A 19,462-nucleotide genomic window follows, 5' to 3' on the forward strand; every position below is an offset into this window, starting at 1 on the left:
GGTCACTCTTCTTTGCTCGCTTTAATTTCCAGATCACGTATCAACCCGGTCACAAGAACACTAAAGCAGATGCCCTGTCCCGTATGTACTCACCAGATCCAGACACCAACAAGCCTGATTCAATTCTACCACCCTCCGTTTTCCTCGCGCCTATCCTCTGGCAGATCGACGAGGAAATTCGAGCCGCCACCCTCGAGGAGCCTGCACCTCCGGAGGTACCCACGGGTCTAATGTACGTGCCCACCAACCAGCGACTCCCCCTACTGGAAAGTACGCACACGTCACCTGGCTCAGGACACCCTGGCAGCAGGCGAACCCTCTCGCTCATCCAGCAGAAGTACTGGTGGCCTAACATGGTTCGTGACGTTACCCGGTACATCCACGGATGCTCGGTCTGCGCCGTTACCACCACACCTCGTCAACTTCCCGTGGGTAAATTACAACCACTGCCCATTCCTCGCCGACCCTGGACCCATCTAGGGGTGGATTTCGCCACTGACCTTCCCCCCTCAAGGGGGTACACTACCATTCTAGTTGTTGTTGATCGTTTTTCTAAATTCTGCAAACTAATCCCATTAAAGGGTCTTCCCACAGCGTTCGAGACCGCCGAAGCCCTCTTCACCAACGTGTTCTGGAATTATGGCACTCCAGAGGACAATGTCTCGGACAGAGGACCTCAGTTTATCTCCAGGGTCTGGCGAGCGTTCTTCCAACTCCTCGGAACATCCGTCAGTTTATCTTCTGGATATCATCCTCAGACCAACGGCCAGACCGAGCGGAAGATTCAAGAGATCTCACGGTACCTCCGTACTTACTGCTCCCAACACCAGGATACCTGGAGCCAGTATCTGCCGTGGGCTGAGTATGCCCAAAACTCCCTTCGCCAAACCACTACAGGCTTAACCCCTTTTCAATGTGTTTTAAGCTATCAACCACCGCTGTTTCCCTGGTCAGGAGAAGTCTCTGAAGTGCCCGCGGTAGATCACTGGTTCCAGGAGAGCGAGAGGGTGTGGGACTCAGCTCACGTCCATCTCCAACGGGCAGTTCGGAGGCATACAGAGACCGCTAACCGACGCAGATCGCCTAATCCCGTCTATCTACCTGGAGACAAGGTTTGGCTCTCCACTCGGGATATCCGCCTCCGACTGCCCTGCAAAAAGCTGAGTCCCCGCTACATAGGGCCGTTCACCATCCATTCTCAGATAAATCCCGTCACCTACCGCCTGGACCTACCACCACACTACCGGATCTCACCCACGTTTCACGTCTCACTGCTAAAACGTCACACTGATCCAGTTTCTCCTTCCTCCACAGAACCAGAACCGCCTCCCCCTCCAGACCAACCCGAGATCCTCGGAGACAACATCTACCAGGTCCAAGAGATCCTCGACTCCCGGCGGCGGGACGGCCACCTGGAATACCTCATAGATTGGGAGGGGTTCGGTCCCGAAGAGAGGTCGTGGGTACCACGCAATGACATCCTGGATCCGGCTCTCCTCGAAGATTTCCACCGACAACACCCAGACCGCCCGGCTCCCAGAGGTCGTGGTCGTCCCCGTCGCCGCTCTAGAATGCCTGGAGTCACCCGTGGGGGGGGGGGGTAGTGTCACACCCTCAGCTCGTTCCCTCAGCCCCAGTCACCATTGCCAGTCACCATCCACTCAATCTCCCATGCACCGCTCACGTGAACCGTCACCTGAATACTGATTACCTGCACCTGCACCAGCAATCACCACACCTTTAAATACTCACCTCACTCATTCACTCACCGGCTGGAATCGAGATTGCATGGACGCTCTTATGGATCTTCTGCCTGCTTCTTGTGGATCATGTTGTGACTCTGTGGAGATTCAGACACAGCGATTAAGGGAAGTGACTCTTTGTTGTCTGGCCTAGCCTTGTGCTTGAACTCACCTATTTGATCAGTGCTTGAAGATTCATCGTCTGTGACCACACTTGCTTGCTCTGTTAAAAGTCCTATGTTAATAAAGCCTCACGTAAACACTTACCCATCTCCTCCTCTCCTTGTGTGGATGTGACACTTGTCCTTCAAGGCAGCTTGAAATAAGCTTGTGTTACTGAATGACAATAATAACCCGCAACAAACTGTTGCACACTGTAACATGAAAAACTTGTATCGATGTTACTTCAGCAACACAAGCTTACTTCAAGCTGCCTTGAAGGACAAGTGGAGGAGGAAGATTACGCTGCATCTTTACAGACTGAGATGATCGAAGGTCTAATATTATTTACATATTTAGTAATAAAAGGCACGACTATTGCGTACAAATAACCACGAGAGCTTTTTTTTTTCTTTTTTCTTTTTTATTAATGCAGTGAACAAAAACATACAAAAGTATAAACATACATCACATAAAATCAATCACAAAAAATAAAAAATAAAGAATAAAATAGAACTAAAGAAAAGAGGTCCAAAATCTAAACAAAATTACACAAGGAGATCAAAGGTAGAGCAAATTCTAACAGTCCTTATAGCTTTCTTATTAGCAGATACTGAGATTACATTCAAATAATTTCCCATTTTTTTTAGGAAAACAGAGAAGACAGGTTTCCAGTTGGAGAATTTGCATTTGTGAATGTGAAATTTGTTTAGGAAAACAATTTTATAAATAACAAAACTGATATTTTCGTTTGTGGGGTCAGAGTAATAATACCCAAATATAATGTTTTTCATATGTACTGAGAAGCCTGGCAAAATCTTACACTTGACAAACACACCAATATCATTCCAAAGTGTCTGACTGGAGTGAAATGAGCAAAATAAGTGTACAGTTTCTTCAGAACTCGAACAAAAAGATCATGTAAGATCAATGTCAGATTTAAATCTTTGTATAAACTTCTTTACAGGGTAGAACTTGTGTATGAGCTTAAAATAAATTTCTTTCACTTTGTCTGGGAAAAATATTTTTTGCGGTATAGGCCAGATTTAATCAACGCAAGAGTGACGTCTGTACTTCCCGGTCAGAGAGCACCTGTGCATCAAAAGCTCACAATCCAGTCAGAGTAGATCACTGTTAAGCCCATCCCCACGAGAAGTTTGTGTCAAAACACTAACGAAAAACAGCGAAGCATAAGTGAAATCTGTGGCAATGCATTCAGAAGCCACGATTAGCGAAAACAAACCTTTGAAAAACATTAACGAAGGATGAAGCATATTTGAAGGGCCTGTTAAATTTGTGTGATGGAGTTCTTTTTTTTTTTATTGTGTTTTACTTCTTTTGTAATGGCATATTTTTGATAGTTTCTGAAAAAGTTACGTTCAGTTTTATAAAGTTACGTTAATTTTTATTGAAAAAAATGTAATTCCATAAACCTGGGCCAAACGGAAATGTTTTTAACCCTTTTGGCAGACAAAAGTTTGTGAGGAAAGCAGTGCCAACATGCCAGTATACCAAACCACAGCTCCAAAATACACATATAACCTTTAATGTTTTATTTATTTTTTGTTTGTTTGTTTGTTTTTATAAATATTGGAATATTCAATTTATTTAGTGATTGCAAAGCATCAGTTGACTTAACTTTAGCATTTGCTATAATCAACCAGTCATGCAAAAAATAAATAATAATAATAATAAAATTCAGACAGGTTTCTGCAATTCAGACACACAATAATTGTGATTACAACACAATGATTGTACATTATTTAATTACCTTATAGGAAGTAACATAATAATTTGTAGAATTATTACTGCAGCAACAACAAAAACATTCAGAAAAGCTAGCAAATTTCACAATTAATTACAAAGAAATGGCAAGTAAGATGTTGAATTAAACATCACATTTTTAAGTAGAAATAGTATTTTAAGCATACTTTAATCTTTGTCTTATTTACAGCTTCGAAAAATCGTAAATGTAAAAAGAGAAGTTGGAAGATGAGGATTGATTATGAACTCTTTACCCTGAACTTGGGGCATTCATGATTCATGAGTGCTGCTATAAAGTCATCATGTTTGCAAACATCCATAACCTTTAATGTCATTTCTTTTATTTAGAAACGGCAAAGGTTCTGCAACAGTAGTCTATGTCATTGCTTTTAGTATCAAAAAGGTCTTTAACCTGTATCTTTCCCACAGATGTTAAATAGCTGTAATGGGTGAGACTGAACACAACCTGCAGGATGACAGGTCAAAACTGGTGAGCTGTTGTCAGCAGTTTCATACATAAAAAAATATCACACTGTACATCCTTGTTTTTATGAAAGAGGAACAAAAAAATACTGAGCATGTTAAAATACTCTTCACTGAATGATTTGTAAGCCATTTGTACAAACCCGACAGGGTAAATAAAAACCCTGGGCATGAAATGGAGCTTGTGCAAGATCTCACAATACACACAGTATGTGAACAGTTTTTCATGTCAAGTGTCAAAGAAGATTCTGTGGTTTAGAACATGGCACATTTTCCTTTAAAAAGTAAAATTATACATTTGTCCATTTGTTGAGTGATAAGGATAAGTTTAAGGATTAACTTTATTTGTCCCCGAAGGGAAATTTGTCTTGGGCAAAGTGCTACAGTGTTGTTCTCTAAACAGACAATAATAATATTAATAATAAAAATAGAATAAAGTACAATGTATGAGTCTGATATATAAAATACATATATAATGCAAAAGACAAGGTTCTAATATGTTATATGGGCATTATTTTTGGTGGAATTCAGCATTTTTATCGAGGCAGGAACAAATGAAAGCTTCAGTCTATTAGTTTTACACATTGGCATTCTTAGTCTCTTTCCCAATGGCAGTGTCTGGTATTTGCTTAAAAGAGGATGTTTGGCGTCAGAACTGATACTTATTGTTCTTCTCATTGAATCTCATTGGGTGTATGGGCTCATATTTTTTTATTCCTATGATTCTCATAGCTGTTTTGTGGATATGAGCCAATTTGTTTTTCAGTTGAAAAGACCAGTTTCCGAACCAGACTGTAATTCCGTAGCGAATAAGACTTTCAAGCGTGGCCTGGTAAAAAACATGCAAGATATTGGTACCCACCCCATACAGTCTCAGCCTTCTTATAAAATAAAGCCTCTGTTGAAGTCGTGTGCACAGACTGTCAATGTGTGTTTTCCAACAAAGAACATTGTCCATATAAAACCCCAGGTATCTGTCACTTGCTGTATCTCTGTGTCTTTAATGATCAGGGGCTTATGTTCAGATACTGTACACTTCTTGGGTCAAGGACCATTTCTTGTGTCTTATTTACATTTAACACAAGACAGTTCTTGTCACACCACTGAGTAAAAAATATCTATTTCACTGTGGTAAGATAATAGGTCCATGCCTTTTTGTAAGATACTTAAAATGACAGTATCATCAGCATATTTCATTATATAATTATTAGTATATGTGCTCCTGCAGTCATTTGTGTATAAAGCAAAGAGCACAGGCGATGAAACACAACCTTGTGGAACTCCTGTGCTGCTATATCTGACCTCAGAAAGTGTCCCATTAACCCTAACCTGCTGAGTTCTGTTACTTAAAAAAGAATAAAACCATTTAATTAAATAAGTACTGACACCCATGCCATAAAGCTTCTCTAAAAGCAGATGTGTCTGTAATGTATATTGTATAAAGGTTTAAAACAATCTTTTTTTTTCTTGTATTGTCTTTCTTTTTCTTTTTTTTTATACAGTATATATATTTTAAATATTACCATATTTCAACGATTGTGGTTGTGGTAGTTATGAAACCTATATAAACAATTGGAATATTTTTAATTTGTTTATTCCAAGTCTAATTTAAAATAAGTTTTTGTTTTTGTTTTTGTTTTTGTTTTATACCACATTGTGGAGTGAGAAAGTATTATATAAATATAATATACTTGCAATGTAGCTTAGGGGTAGCATTAATGTACTTTAACATTATAATTGCTAGAATAATTGTATGAGATTAATGATTTAGTAAAAAAAAAAAATTACATCAATGAAATGGTGGGGGACAAATAAATTATGTTTTTAATTATGAAACTAAAACCACTGTCACTATCAAGTCACTTGTCTTAATGAATGAGTCATGAAATCATTTTCTTCCTAGTCTGATATTGCACCATATATATAAAAATCAAAAACTCATACAGTGATAAAAATATGAATCAGTTATTGTAATATGATTTATTAATGAGGATATTTTAAACGGTATTCTAGGGCTCTGTTTGTACTAATGTAGTAGGGCTATTGTCATAACCTTTGTCTATCAGGAAACAGATGTGTTTTCTAAATGCAGTGGCCAAATGGGTTTGTGCATATAAGAATTCTTGTTCCCATCAAAATGCAGAGCAGACTGATGTTTGTACTGAACTTGTTATTGGCAGATTGTGCTAACACATATTTTTTGTCCATTTTAAAGAGTTTTGTTTTAGTTAAAACCATAGAACTTTTCACACAAACTGGGTAAAATGGGTGAAGATTCCCCCTTAAAGCTGCAGTAGGTAACTTTTTGTAAAAAAAATATTTTGTACATATTTGTTAAACCTGTCATTATGTCCTGACAGTAGAATATGAGACAGATAATCTGTGAAAAAATCAAGCTCCTCTGGCTCCTCCCAGTGCTCCTATTGCCATTTGCAGAAAATACATCGCTCCCGTTAAGAAACAACCAATCTGAGCTGCGGTCCGTAACTTTGTTTGTGTTCAAAATGTAGAAAAATTTATATAATAAACGAGTACACCATGAATCCATTTCCCAAACCGTGTTTTTAGCTTGTCCTGAATCACTAGGGTGCACCTATAATAAGTGTTTATATTCGGACTATTTTAGATTGCTTCGGGTACCGCGGCGGAGTAACCCAGTACCTTTGTGATTCTTCATAGAAATAAACAGAGAGAAGTAGTTCTGGCTACGATGTTCTTCCGCAAGACGCAAGCAGTTCTGTTTATTAACCGCTAGAGCAACAAAAGTTACCTACCGCAGCTTTAAGAACAAGAAAATTTACTTTTATATTTGAACATATTCAAATATAATTTAGCATATGCAGGATGATGATTAATCAGACAATGTATTATTATAGAAAATAAATAAAAACATTTCCTTATTTAGTTGTTATGGCACAAAATGTAAAATATGGCCCCTACATGTCCACAAAACCCTCATTAACCTCAGTTAATGTCGTTGAGTCTTTGACTGACGAAATCTCACAAATGTTGATATTCAGATGAAATGAAAAAATTAAAAATAGTGTAGCCATTCATCAAAACTGCTGAGATGTGAGCAACATATATTCAGGTGAAATATATTATCAGTTAGTTCATTCTTAGTGCTGAACACTTAGTTAATTAATATATTTGATTGCTTTGGCCAACATATTTTGTAATTAATATAATTGTATACATTAATCATTTTAAAAACAGATGTGACATTTCCCAAAATTTTGAAATACAGCATTTACATAACTATATTTTTTATTTTTTTAAACTGCCACCATTATTCAATTTTGGTATGTTTGTTCTGTCCATTGGAATGTCAAAAAGGACACAGACTCAACTCACTTTCATCAGATGCATTTTAATAGGGAAGAAAATTGTTTAAAATAGAAGGAAAAAAAATGTATACAACAAACAGAGCAAGGCTATATTGCATATTGTACATTAGAATTAAATTTGGATTTTAAGATTATTGCTAACAAGAAATTATCTTATCTAGAATAAGTGTTCGTTAAAAACAAATGAAGATATAAGCATTAGAGAGATCTGTAATTAACCGTGCATGATATTGTTAAAACAATGTGTTATTGATCATTCTTATCAGGACATGGACAGCAGATTGTTACAGATGTTGATGTATATTTGTAATAAAGACTCATTCAAGTCAAGTTAATAGGAATTATTACTGTTAGTGTAACATTATCCTACTTTAAAGCTTCTATGGATTCATTAACCATTCTTCCATGGCTCAGTTTTCACTAATACATTATCAGAACTTTTGTCTTTCAGGAAACGGATCTGTACTCCGGGCACAATGTCCAGTTTGGATTTGTACTGATAAATATCATAATTCTCATGAGCAATCTCCTCCATCTTTTCAAACTTCACAATATAGTAATATGTGTAATAGTCATCATTTTTCTCATGTGAGCTAGTGTAAAACCCCACCCATGAGTAGTAAAATAAATCTTTCCAGTCTGTGAAGGTCTTCTTGATATAAAGTCGAGCACAAGCTTTACCATCTTCAGTGTAGAGCTGCAGACCAACATCATTATACTCTGGTCCATAAAAGAATTCAGGAACATTTGATGAGAGTTTAGCTTGACTTTGTGTTCCACAGTCTGATGGCAATATTGTCAATGCTTTAGCCCCCTCCCAGGGCGTAGTTTGTGCTAAAGTTTTGTCATATTTTTTGTCCAGCAGAAAACGGATTTGAACTCCACGAGCAATAGCTAAACTGGAACTGTACTGGTAAATATCATAATTGTGTGTGATATAGTATTCAATCTTTGAAAACTTCTCAGCATATTGATATGTGGAATAGGCATCATTTTTATCTTGTGAACTCTTGTAAAACCCCACCCATGAATGGGAAAAAACTTTGTTCCAGTTGCTAAAGGTTTTCTTGATGTAGAGTCGAGCACAGGCTTTTCCGTCTTCAGTGTAGAGCTGCAGACTAGCGTCAAACCCCTTTATTCTGACGGGAATCACTCTGTTAGCTCCATCAAACTCTGGTCCATACCAAATGTATGGATTAGTAAACTGAAAATCAAAAAGTGATGGGTACAGTCGCAGTCGAGGTTGGAGACCAGCATTCATGGAGACAGAAGTATCTGAAGCCCCAGATGAGTCATAAATATCCAGCCGTTCCCTGACCTGTGTATGAACTTCATTAGTTTCACTGGAACGAGTGTTTTGGCAAATTTCAATGTATACATATTTGGAATTTTTCATAATTTCAGCAGGTATCTCCCAAAGAAGTTTTGAGAAACCTTCTGTAGTTGCTTTTAACTCTAGTTTAATTCCTTCATATGCATTACATTGCAAATAGGGTGAGCGTTTCTTTCTGCGGCTGATAGGACTGTGTTTACAGTCATTGCTGCTGTATCCTGTCTCTGTCAGAAACTGAAGGCATCTGTCATATTCTCTGTCTTCTGTATTGCGTGGTATTGTGTAAATACCAGAAACATTGCTCTCATCCACAGTGCAGTTATACGGGTCTCCAATCTGCAAGAGCAGAGCAGGATCAATCTCATAAGTGTCAGAAGGATTAAATTCATTCTTGTTAAGGTCATGTGCTGTAATAAATACACTGAGTATCTTGTTTGGCCTATTTTGTTTCACAGAGATAATGAGCCTGTCCATGTTTCTTTCTGGCACATTGGTGTTTCTGTAATACTTCCGCACATAGGCTGGCAATGCATTGGCTCCGGGAGATCTTAAATTGCCAACCGAATAGTAACTCTGCCAAGAGCTCAATGAGGGGAGAATGTCCTCTCTATTGCCATAATGATGGAATCCAAAGTCACCTCTATTAAGATCAAAATTTGAATCAAGGATAAGAATCTTGTTCTGATCAACAGTCACAATGTTTTGGGCAAACCAGAACAATAACTGAAGTCCATGACGTGGTGCAGACTTTGCATATGTAATGTTCTTCAAGTCATGAATATTGTTAAGTTTTCTCAAAGAAGAGACACCAGCCAAGAAGAGGCAGAGGAGCAGGAAGCAGAGTCTCATGGCACCCATGGCAAAATCTTAATCGAAAACAAAATACTAAATATTAAACACATAAGCTGTAAATATACTTGGATCATAAGCAGGCAATTTAATGATGGCATAGCTTTATATTGAATCTAAGATTTTTATATTATCATTTAAAAAAACTGAACAGGAAAATGTTCTGCTATTTTAATGTTTACACTAAAAATATTGACTGTATAGAACTTCATTACAGTAGTACATTTTAATTAAGGTTCTTAACATTATGGCATTTCTATTGAGCGTCAGTTAGGAAACTCATCAAAAAATAAATCAGTGGTTTGAAAATGCCACTGACCCTCACTTTTTGGGGAAATTAATTTAGGAGTGGCTGCTTAGTAATATCCACAAAATATTTTATGTTCCAAAGAATTAAACACATAACATTTAACTTTAATTTGAAATTTCAAGAACATAGTAACACTGCTATCATTGGTAATATAAAGTCAATAGTTTAATAACTTTTGTTTGATTTAATATTTTGTAATAAATATTACATTAATATTTCAATCAATTTAGTAAATGTAATTCAGAATCCTATTTTATAATCTGAATGTATTTAAACACTTTGAATAAATCTATAAAATTTACCTCAGACTGAAGGTCCTCAGTGGAAGAGCCCCTGTATCTGTCACATCTCTCAGATGATTATTTATACAGTATGGAGGGGGCTGTACTTTACAGATAGGGTGTGTCTCTGTAGTAGAGCCTGTAAGACTGCCCTTCAGTTATAGCGTCATTTTAAAACATTTTGCCACAATTCAATTTTCTTTTAAGTGCACTTGTTTACTAGGGACAACATGTCAGTGTAGGCATATGCTGGAAATAAAGTATGAGACATGATACGTGAAGAAAGCAAAGAAAAATCAAGTTAACTATCACTTGTGAAAATAAAATTGTATTTTGTGTCATTCTTCAAGTAATTTATCACACTGTGATTTTTAAGACGGCAGGGGAAAAAATGACTATAGTTGAAGTCACTGTAGTCGTTTTCTGCACATGTTACAAAGTTTAGGTAAATAAAACAGTTGCCTATTATATTAATATATGATATAAGTAAATGTAATTAACATTATATTTAATATGTAACTAATTATGTAAGTAATGCCTCCCATATTAACAACAATAATGTTTTTTTTTTTTTTTACTATTATTAAACATTTATTAACCATGAAATTAAGTCTTATTAGCGAAGATAAAAAATAAATCTAAATCAAAGGAAAGGAAAGGAAAGGAAAGGAAAGACCTTTACCAGAAATATGCGATTTGTACAGTAAATCTGTAATGCTGGCAGTTCTCAGGAGTTCCGCTCGAGGGCGCGCTTGCTGCAGCTCCTCCGCCCCGGATGACAGAGCTGTCCGCGGCGCGCGCGTCCTTCCGGTTTTGGGATGGATTTCCTTGGTGCAGTGTTTTTATTTCTTTTAACGTACTGATTGTGTTTCAGCGACCTCGAGGTAGATGGATTTTACTTTGACTTGATGCTTTACTTCGCCTCGATCTGGCCATGTCATTCAAAACCGCCGGCAGTATATCTAAAGTGCTAGCAAACCCAGCTGAACTGATGGTAGGTCTGGATAAATGGAATATTAATGCTCGCTCTGATGTTAGATGTCTCAACAGGGTTGACACTAAAACGGTTTCTGGGAAGGTGACTTTTCCGTTAAAAGCCGTATTGCTGAAATTTTAAACTGTATGCTTTCTTTAGATATAGGCTACTGAATTGAATATCACATGCATGCTGGAACAAACAAGACAATGAAGATACGATAACGGTCTTACTCTGTGTTACTGTATGATGTTTTTAAAACTGTAAACTATGCTCAGATGATCACTCTGTTACTAAAAGTGTTTTGTCTATCAGAAGTGAAGCGGTTTCCGGTTGCCATGGAGACGGAAAGTGAGCATCATGGGATGTTTGTGGATCCGGACTTTCCTGCTGATGAGTCCTCACTCTTCTGTGACTACACCACGCCCCTCTCCAAATTGTTGGGTGATGTCACATGGCTCCGCCCACAGGTACCATAATATTCAGTCATTCCCACAGGTAATATATTTACTCCAATGAGTACACATGAAGATCTTCTATAAGAACTGAGTGGGTTTAGTGGGTTAGCTAGAGTAGTTTGTAAAAATTCTTATTGTTCATTAAACACTAAGCAAACATTACTTGGATGATCTACTACTCCCTGACAACATAACAGTGACAGCATGATGAATTTCATTCATACTATAAAGAACATACTTTTTTTAATGGTCGTGAAGTTTCAAACCTCACGTAGTACCTACTGATGATGCGATTTCAAACACATGTTGGGCAGAATTTACAGTGCTTTTCCTTCTGTATATAACAGGAGATCTGCAAGCAGCCTCAGCTCTTCCCTGATGACCCTGTGGAGGCCCACCCAAAGCAAGGCATCCTGGGAGACTGCTGGTTGCTTTGTGCCTGCTCCATGTTACTCAAGAACCAGCATCTTCTGAACAAGGTGAACACTGCCAGATTTCTTGTGGACATTTTGTATTTTAACTGGAAATAAAACGTACATGTTTAATAGGGTGAAACTATCCGCAAAATATTGTCAAATACTTTTTTGCTTCGAGCAGGAGTTTGTAATGTTGTGATTCACTTTACAGCTACATTTACATTTACATTTATCAATTGGCAGGCACTTTTATCCAAAGCGACTTACAGATGAGGAATACAACAAGCAATGTATCCTAAGATGTCGAAACAAGAGAAGTGCCAGTTATTCATGGCCTGATTCATGGCTTTTAACTCTTTCACAAACACTGTTTTTAAAATCCCAATGGGAAAAATTGAATGGCAAAGATGCTTTCGAAACCAAGGTCACTGAAAAAGCGAGTGATCACTGTTGCACTCTGTTATTATAGATTTAAATATTTTAAATATTCCAGTTACATACCAAGAAGCTTTGATCATATTTCACACATTAGATTTATTCAAAAAAATATGTAACACAGTTGTGGTTTAAAAACTTTAACTGAATGTTGTCAAGTTGTATTTTTATGTGTGTTTGTTTTTGTTATCAGGTATTTCCACCAGAGCAGCCTTTGTGGGGTGACCGTGTTTACCACGGTGAGTTCCGTGTCCAGTTCTGGCAGAATGGGCGCTGGATAGAGGTACGGGTGGATGACCAACTGCCCTGCATCAATGACAATCTCTGCTTTTCACGATGCCAGAGCCCCAGGGCATTCTGGGTAGCACTTTTGGAGAAAGCTTATGCCAAGTAAGTGCTATAACTTGTATAACTGTAATGTGTGAACTAAAAGCAAAACATAATAATTGAGAAGTTGTTAATTGTTCTTCATGCTAGGTTACATGGTTCATACGAGCGTTTGTGGGCAGGGCAAGTATGTGAGGCAGTTGTGGACTTGAGCGGAACCATAGCAGTACGATGGAGTCTTAAAGGGGCAGAGTCTCAAAAACAACAGCCCAACGAGTCCCAGACTCAACACACACCTAACGGGATGAGACTATCTGAACTCTCACTTCAGCTGAAGGAGCGATGTGCCATCAGCTGCTGTGTCCACAGCGCCCCCACAGGTGAGAGAGGAAAGCAACCACTGACTTTTTTCTTCTTAAAGCTGAATTAAATGAACTTTCCAACAGTGACACAGTTATTACATGAATACATCCACTAAAACTGAGCCCAGTTAAGTATTAATAATATACTACTACAGTAATTATTCATATTAAATATCAATCTGGATATAGATCTGGATGTTTATTTTTATTTTAGTACTTTACATTATTTTGACCATTATTATTACTTTAAAAACATTTCTAATTTAGTTTATTTATCATTTGTATTTTACTTTATTTCAGTTAACATTTGTTTTATTGCAATGATTTTTAATATTTTTAGTTAACTATAGCAGCACTATTTGGGAATGATTTTAGACTGCAGCAACAACAGTTAATAGTTTACAGATTTTACAGTGACCCACATGTACTCCTTAAATGTGCGGTTTTCTGAAAATCTTTCACAAAACACCATAGGGAGGATTTAATCATAGTACTTTAATAGTTGTAGTAATGGGTTTGTTGCAGGTATCCCAGAGCTTGGTCAGTTCCATGCCATGAGTGTGATGGAGTGGACAAATGTGACAACCACTACAGGTGAACAAGTGGAGCTGGTCAGGATACGAAACCCCTGGGGCAGGAGGAGTTGGACCGGGGTCTGGAGAGAGAGGTATGGAGAGAAAAAGTGCTGAATTATCACAAACTTTGTCAATGTTTTGGTTTGTTTTGTGAGTTAAGTACCTTATATTCAATATATGTATTATAAATAGATGTTTTTAAAATGATTTGTTAATTTAATTGTGAATTTTTCATATCTGTGTAACTTTTAAATCCTATTTGAGCTTAGGATATGTTGAACTTTTTATCTTTGGCAGTTAGACTGAATGCAACATCAGACCGAATGTGACATATTTTAATTAAAACTATTATATTATTGAAGAACAAAGTGAGAAATACCAATACTGCTCCACTAAAATGTGATTCTTTAAACACTATTTCTGTCAAATTAGTGGTTATAATTATTTTAGACATAATTATTAATATTACATAATTCAATTATTAAATAGTTATTTATATTCATTGTCCCTAGAAAACCTACTACGATTTTCTTTCAGATATATAGGTGGTCATTTATTTAGTGTGGATATCGTTGTTCATTAATTTTACCATGATGAACAAGTGGAGGGAGGGACAGTTGTTCTACTGGCACTAGGGGGCGAAATGTGACAATCATACGCAGATGTTGGTGATGCAGCTTCTGTCTGACTGGTTTTGTCTGTCTCTCTGGACAGTGGATCAGGTTGGGCTTCTCTGGAGCTCTCCAGTTCTCAGGCTCTACTGGGCCGCACGGCAGAGGGGGAATTCTGGATGGACGAGACAGAATTCCAGCAGGAATTTGATGAGGTCACAGTAGGCTATCCCCTCAGTGATACAGGACACCTCCAAAGCATCTACACAGGTATTGTCTATATCAAATTTTACAGTTGCTTAATTAAAAATATATCATATTTTTATTTAATAATTAATTTACACTCAAATTCACTTACATTGTTTTTTACATTCCAATGAAAAAATAAAGCAAAAATGTTAAAAGGAAAATATAAATTAGGAATAAGGATTTTTTTTTTTCAACGCCATCACTACCTCGGCCAACTTTGCTAGTTTGGGAATCTTTGGTCTTATGCATTCTTGAGAGCATTTGCATGAATAGTTCCTTGCTGTCTTATAAATTATATATCTGCAAATAGTTTGAATATCTAGTGAATAATTTACACGTTTAATAATAATATTAATCAAAAATGATATTTATATTAATTTGTCATTTGCCTTCATGTAGGAAGCTATCTAACCCACAGCCACCAAATTGGAGGTCGCTGGGTCAAAGGCCACTCTGCGGGCGGTTGCCGTAACAATAACACTTTTAGTATCAACCCTAAGTTCTGGTTAAAAGTGTGTGAGAGAGGGGAAGTGTTGCTGTCATTGCTGCAGCACGGACATCCAGAGCTACCAGCAGAGGGCAGCACTCAGCAGCACTCTCACCTCCAGGCCATTGCACTGCATGTGTGGAAGGTTAGAGGAACACTAAATAATCATTTCTGAATGATTGCAAATGTTTCATTATGTAATGTTATGTAAAATATGTCATAGGTGGAGAAGAAACACTTTAACCTGTTGCGGACGCTGAACAAGCCACCGCTTGTGTCGCACACGCATGCATACAATCGGGAAGTGGTAGTGCACACTCACCTGAATCCAGGTTTTTACCTGTTGGTGCCTAGTACCTTCCTGCAGGGAGCAGAGGGCCGGTTCCTTCTAAGAGTTCATTCTTCCTGCTCTACCTCTCTCAGGTGACTGCACTAAGACGAACGTAACTGTATTGAACTTTTTGTACAGTTCAAATGTTTGATTTGGATTTGTAAGTATTTTTTTATGTTTTTGAAAGAATGCTCACCAAGGCTGCATTTATGTTGTAAAAAAAAAAAAAAAAAAAAAAAAACAGCATAAACTTTAATATTCTAAAATATATTGTTCTTTAAAATAAGTGTTTTCCATTTGAACATATTTAAAAATGTATTTTTTTTCCCGTGGTGTCAATGCTGAATTTTTGGCATCATCACTCCAGTCTTCAGTGTCAAATGATCCTACAGAAATGTTTCTAATATGCTGATTTGCAGCCTTAAGAACATTTTATTATTATTATGAATGTAACAAAACAGTTGTGATGCTTAACAGTTTTGTGGAAACTGTTATGATCAATTTAATGCATCCTTGTTGAATAAAGTATAAAAAAGTATAAAATATTCTTACCAAACTCCAAGGTTTGAACTGCTGTGTATATATGTTATAATGACACTAATTATTATTGATTTATATACACACTGCATCTAAATATGGAATATGATACCATAAAGCCATATCATTGGTCGAAAACATCTGTGTTTTTCTCCAGTGTGATGAAATCCCCTCCTCCTCTTCAGCACTGTTCAGAGGGCGAGTGGGAAAGCGTCAGCTCTCATGGCTGTTGGTCCGTTGGTTCTACTGCAGGAGGAAGTCGCAACTTCACCACACATGGACTCAACCCCCGTATACCCTTTACTGTGACCTATGACCCTGGAGGTAGCAACGTAAAGGTCACATTATGCCAAAACAGACCTGAAAATTCCCTCCATGCCATCGGCTTTCATATTTATAAGGTCAGAATAGATACTAAACTGCTTTTGTGCCAAAAGTGTCCAGTTCTAGACATAACTGTTCTAGTAACAGTGTTCGTTATAGTTGGTGTAGGTGGCTAACATTCAGTAGTGAATCTCTTTTTGTATATCTTCATGATATTTAAACGTGTGTGTGTGTGTTTCCAGGTACCGGATGGTGACTCTCTTTTAAGCCCTGGTGCCATGTCTCCAGTGGTTAGTTGTGTACCTCATGCCCACTCTCAGGAGGTCAGTGTGCTTTGCCATCTACAGCCGGGCAAGTACGTCATAATTCCCTCCACCTACCAGCCGGAACTCAGTGCTCACTTCACGCTCACTTTTACATGCAGGATAAATCGGTAAGCATTCCACACACACACACTCAGACACTAATAATAAATTCATAGACATTAATAAAATCTTACATATGTACACATAAGTGGTCAATATTTGACATTTATCAAATATACTGGCATCGGCCCATCAGTTTTTCTGTTTGGCCGATGTGTTCGAGGCAGGACTTTTATTTTGACGATGCACACAGCGCTGACATTCTCCCTCTTCATTGTTTGCTGTGGCCCTTTAACAGTTGTGTCTGATACGAAGTCTGTGTAATAATCAGATAGAACTCTTAAACAAAGGAATTAAAATGTATACAATAAAGCATTATAAATATTGCTTTCACATTATTAGTAATAGAATAATATTTTATAAACATTTAATTGTTTAAATATTGTTTCAATTGTTTAAAAAATATGATTCCCAGTGCTCACAAACTTCCCAGATTACCGAGTGCCCTTTTTATTTGTATATATTTTTTAAATATTTATTTATTTGTGACATATATTCTAATAGGATTATAGAATCAAGAAGTTGTCTTCTAAAATATGTTTATTTGACACATTTTTTAAATTCATTTTCAAATTAATTTTCTTAAATATTAATTAAAATAAATAAAAATTATATATATGTGTATATATATATATATATATATATATATATATATATATATATATATATATATATATATATATATATATATATATATATACTGTATATCGGTCGACCACTATTTGACATTCTTCCAAAAAAATGTGCATACTGTAATTAGACTTTATTTAGAATTTAACTGGTCAATGCACTGTGAAAAAACAAACCCTAGATAAAATGAAATCAAGTTAAATGTAGTTTCTTGTTAAGAAAATGTTGCTAGTTGACATTGGCCTTACATCTTTGGGTCTAATATAAAGAAGTACTAATGTTGTCGACCTCTTTAGGAAAGCAGTGCAGAGTCAAGAGCGTCTGGGCCATGCTGTTCAGGAGGTAATGATCTTTCACCTCATTTTAAGAAATGGTTCACCTTAAATCACATTCTGTCATGATTCACTCAACCTCATGTTGCTTCAAACCTGTATAGCTTTCTTTCTTCTGTGGAACATTGACAGTTCTGTTTTTGTTTTACTTGCACTGCTCTTCACTGTAAGATGTAAGATTTGTCTCCTCTCACAGGTCTCCTGTATCTCTGTGATGAGACGATAGGAAGTGGATCACATGCCCACGTTGAGATGAAAGTCTTGCCCTCCATCCCATCCCCCCTAATGGGAGCCATCGGTTCAATTCACTTACCACAAACAGCTACCAAAACCCACCAGCGGTGGATAAATCATGGTATAAACCAAGGGTGTCCAAAACCGGTCCTGGAGGTCCACTGTCCTGCAGAGTTTAGCTCCAACCCAAATTAAACACATCTGAACTAGCTCAAGGTCTTACTAGGCATGCTAGAAACTTCCAGGCAGATGTGTTGAAGCAAGTTGAAGCTGAACTCTGCAGGGACTGAGTTTGGACTCCGCTGGTATTTGTCACAATGTCTGCCTACAACTGCCCTGTAAGAAACATGTCAGATCAAGTGTTACATACTGTACTATATGTTTACTGATGCCAGACTTATTTATTATGAATGACTTATTATTAATGTTTTTGTCCAAGTTGCAAAAATAGTCGAAAATAATCAACTAAGAAGCATCTTTCATTTTTAAGTATTTAATTTACTAGAATATCAAAAACAGGCATTACCACTTTTATATTCACACAGATTTATACTACATCGTGATAAAACATCATGACTTAAATTTCTCACCAGAAAGAGAGAACATTTCAATATGGAGAGAAAGAGAAAACAAGGGTGCAGAAGGATAAAGATGGGGGTATTACTGGCCAAAAGAAGGGTAGACAGTGATTGAATAAGTGGGAGGGTCAGCGGCTCTACTGAAGCTCCAGCTCTCTCTGAAGTGTGCCGCAGAGTTGGAGCCCCTCACGCAGTCTCTGCCCCGTCGGCTTCTCTGTGAGTGCTAATAGCCTGTGTATGAGGGTCCACAGGCCTGTTAGTGCCGCACTAGTGACGAACTTGTAGCGTCACTGTCCACCCTGATCCAGAGCCTGGTGCCGCCACACAATGACTCTATGTGAAGCAATTACACTGCTGTGACCCTTTTCTCCCCATGTGCATGTCTGTTATATGTACAACAATATTCATTCAATTATTTTAAAACTTGAATCTTACTTTGTTTGAATACAAAACATCCTTAAAACGTGTAGAATTATTTTACACTCATAAATAAGATGTCTTTAAAAAAAAAATGCATATTTATTTTTATTGAAAAATCTGTTCCACAATGACTAAGCTTACCAAACTTTACTTGACCCCATTAAATTGTTAATATTTTAATAAAATATGACATCAGTGCTGTAATTTCTTTTATTAAATCATTACCTATTATTTTCAGAAGCCAAAAATAATTAAATATAAATAATTATGTTTGTATCTATGTGTGTGTGTGTTTGTGTATTTATACAGTATGTGTATGTTTAAATACATTTACATAAATTTAGTGGAATTTAGTAAAATGAAAGTTTAAATATGATATAGAAAAATAAAGAAGTGTGAAGTCTGCACACTGAAAATTACTGCTCCAGAAGAATTTATTCAAGCAATGTTTCAACCCTCAGGTCTTCATCAGGCACAATATCAATGT

General features: G+C 37.0%; 2 protein-coding genes across 3 annotated transcripts; one reads left to right on the plus strand and one right to left on the minus strand.

Moving 5' to 3' along the window:
* Nucleotides 1-7,673: 7,673 nt before the first annotated feature.
* Nucleotides 7,674-10,392, minus strand: LOC113114209 (uncharacterized). The gene is made up of 2 exons (XM_026281037.1): nt 10,290-10,392; nt 7,674-9,694 (listed from the first exon to the last, which is right to left on the minus strand). The coding sequence occupies exon 2, from the start codon at nt 9,684-9,686 to the stop codon at nt 7,887-7,889; it is 1,800 nt and encodes a 599-aa protein (XP_026136822.1). The 5' UTR covers nt 9,687-9,694; nt 10,290-10,392; the 3' UTR covers nt 7,674-7,886.
* A 614-nt stretch (nt 10,393-11,006) lies between these two features.
* LOC113114211 (calpain-10-like) lies at nt 11,007-19,154 on the plus strand. Of its 2 annotated transcripts, none has more exons than XM_026281051.1 (13): nt 11,007-11,262; nt 11,560-11,714; nt 12,050-12,181; nt 12,747-12,943; nt 13,031-13,260; nt 13,768-13,909; nt 14,532-14,698; nt 15,077-15,309; nt 15,388-15,587; nt 16,190-16,433; nt 16,599-16,789; nt 17,708-17,753; nt 17,940-19,154. In XM_026281051.1, exons 2-13 carry the CDS (start codon nt 11,583-11,585, stop codon nt 17,967-17,969), a joined length of 1,944 nt encoding a protein of 647 aa, XP_026136836.1. In that variant the 5' UTR covers nt 11,007-11,262; nt 11,560-11,582; the 3' UTR covers nt 17,970-19,154. The 2 variants fall into 2 exon arrangements, with proteins under 2 accessions (XP_026136836.1, XP_026136842.1); XM_026281057.1 differs by lacking the exon at nt 11,007-11,262 and adding an exon at nt 11,270-11,346.
* The last annotated feature ends 308 nt before the right edge of the window (nt 19,155-19,462 follow it).

The sequence above is a fragment of the Carassius auratus genome, chromosome 2, assembly GCF_003368295.1.
Source record: "Carassius auratus strain Wakin chromosome 2, ASM336829v1, whole genome shotgun sequence".
In the NCBI taxonomy this organism is placed as follows: domain Eukaryota; kingdom Metazoa; phylum Chordata; class Actinopteri; order Cypriniformes; family Cyprinidae; genus Carassius; species Carassius auratus.

Excerpts from the sequence above, each read along its gene's own strand:
- LOC113114209 (XM_026281037.1), bottom strand. The coding sequence starts at position 9,686 with ATGGGTGCCATGAGACTCTGCTTCCTGCTCCTCTGCCTCTTCTTGGCT.
- LOC113114211 (XM_026281051.1), top strand. The coding sequence starts at position 11,583 with ATGGAGACGGAAAGTGAGCATCATGGGATGTTTGTGGATCCGGACTTT. Across the intron at positions 12,944-13,030 it reads TTGGAGAAAGCTTATGCCAA|GTTACATGGTTCATACGAGC; the intron begins GTAAGTGCTATA and ends TCTTCATGCTAG. Across the intron at positions 14,699-15,076 it reads CCTCCAAAGCATCTACACAG|GAAGCTATCTAACCCACAGC; the intron begins GTATTGTCTATA and ends GCCTTCATGTAG.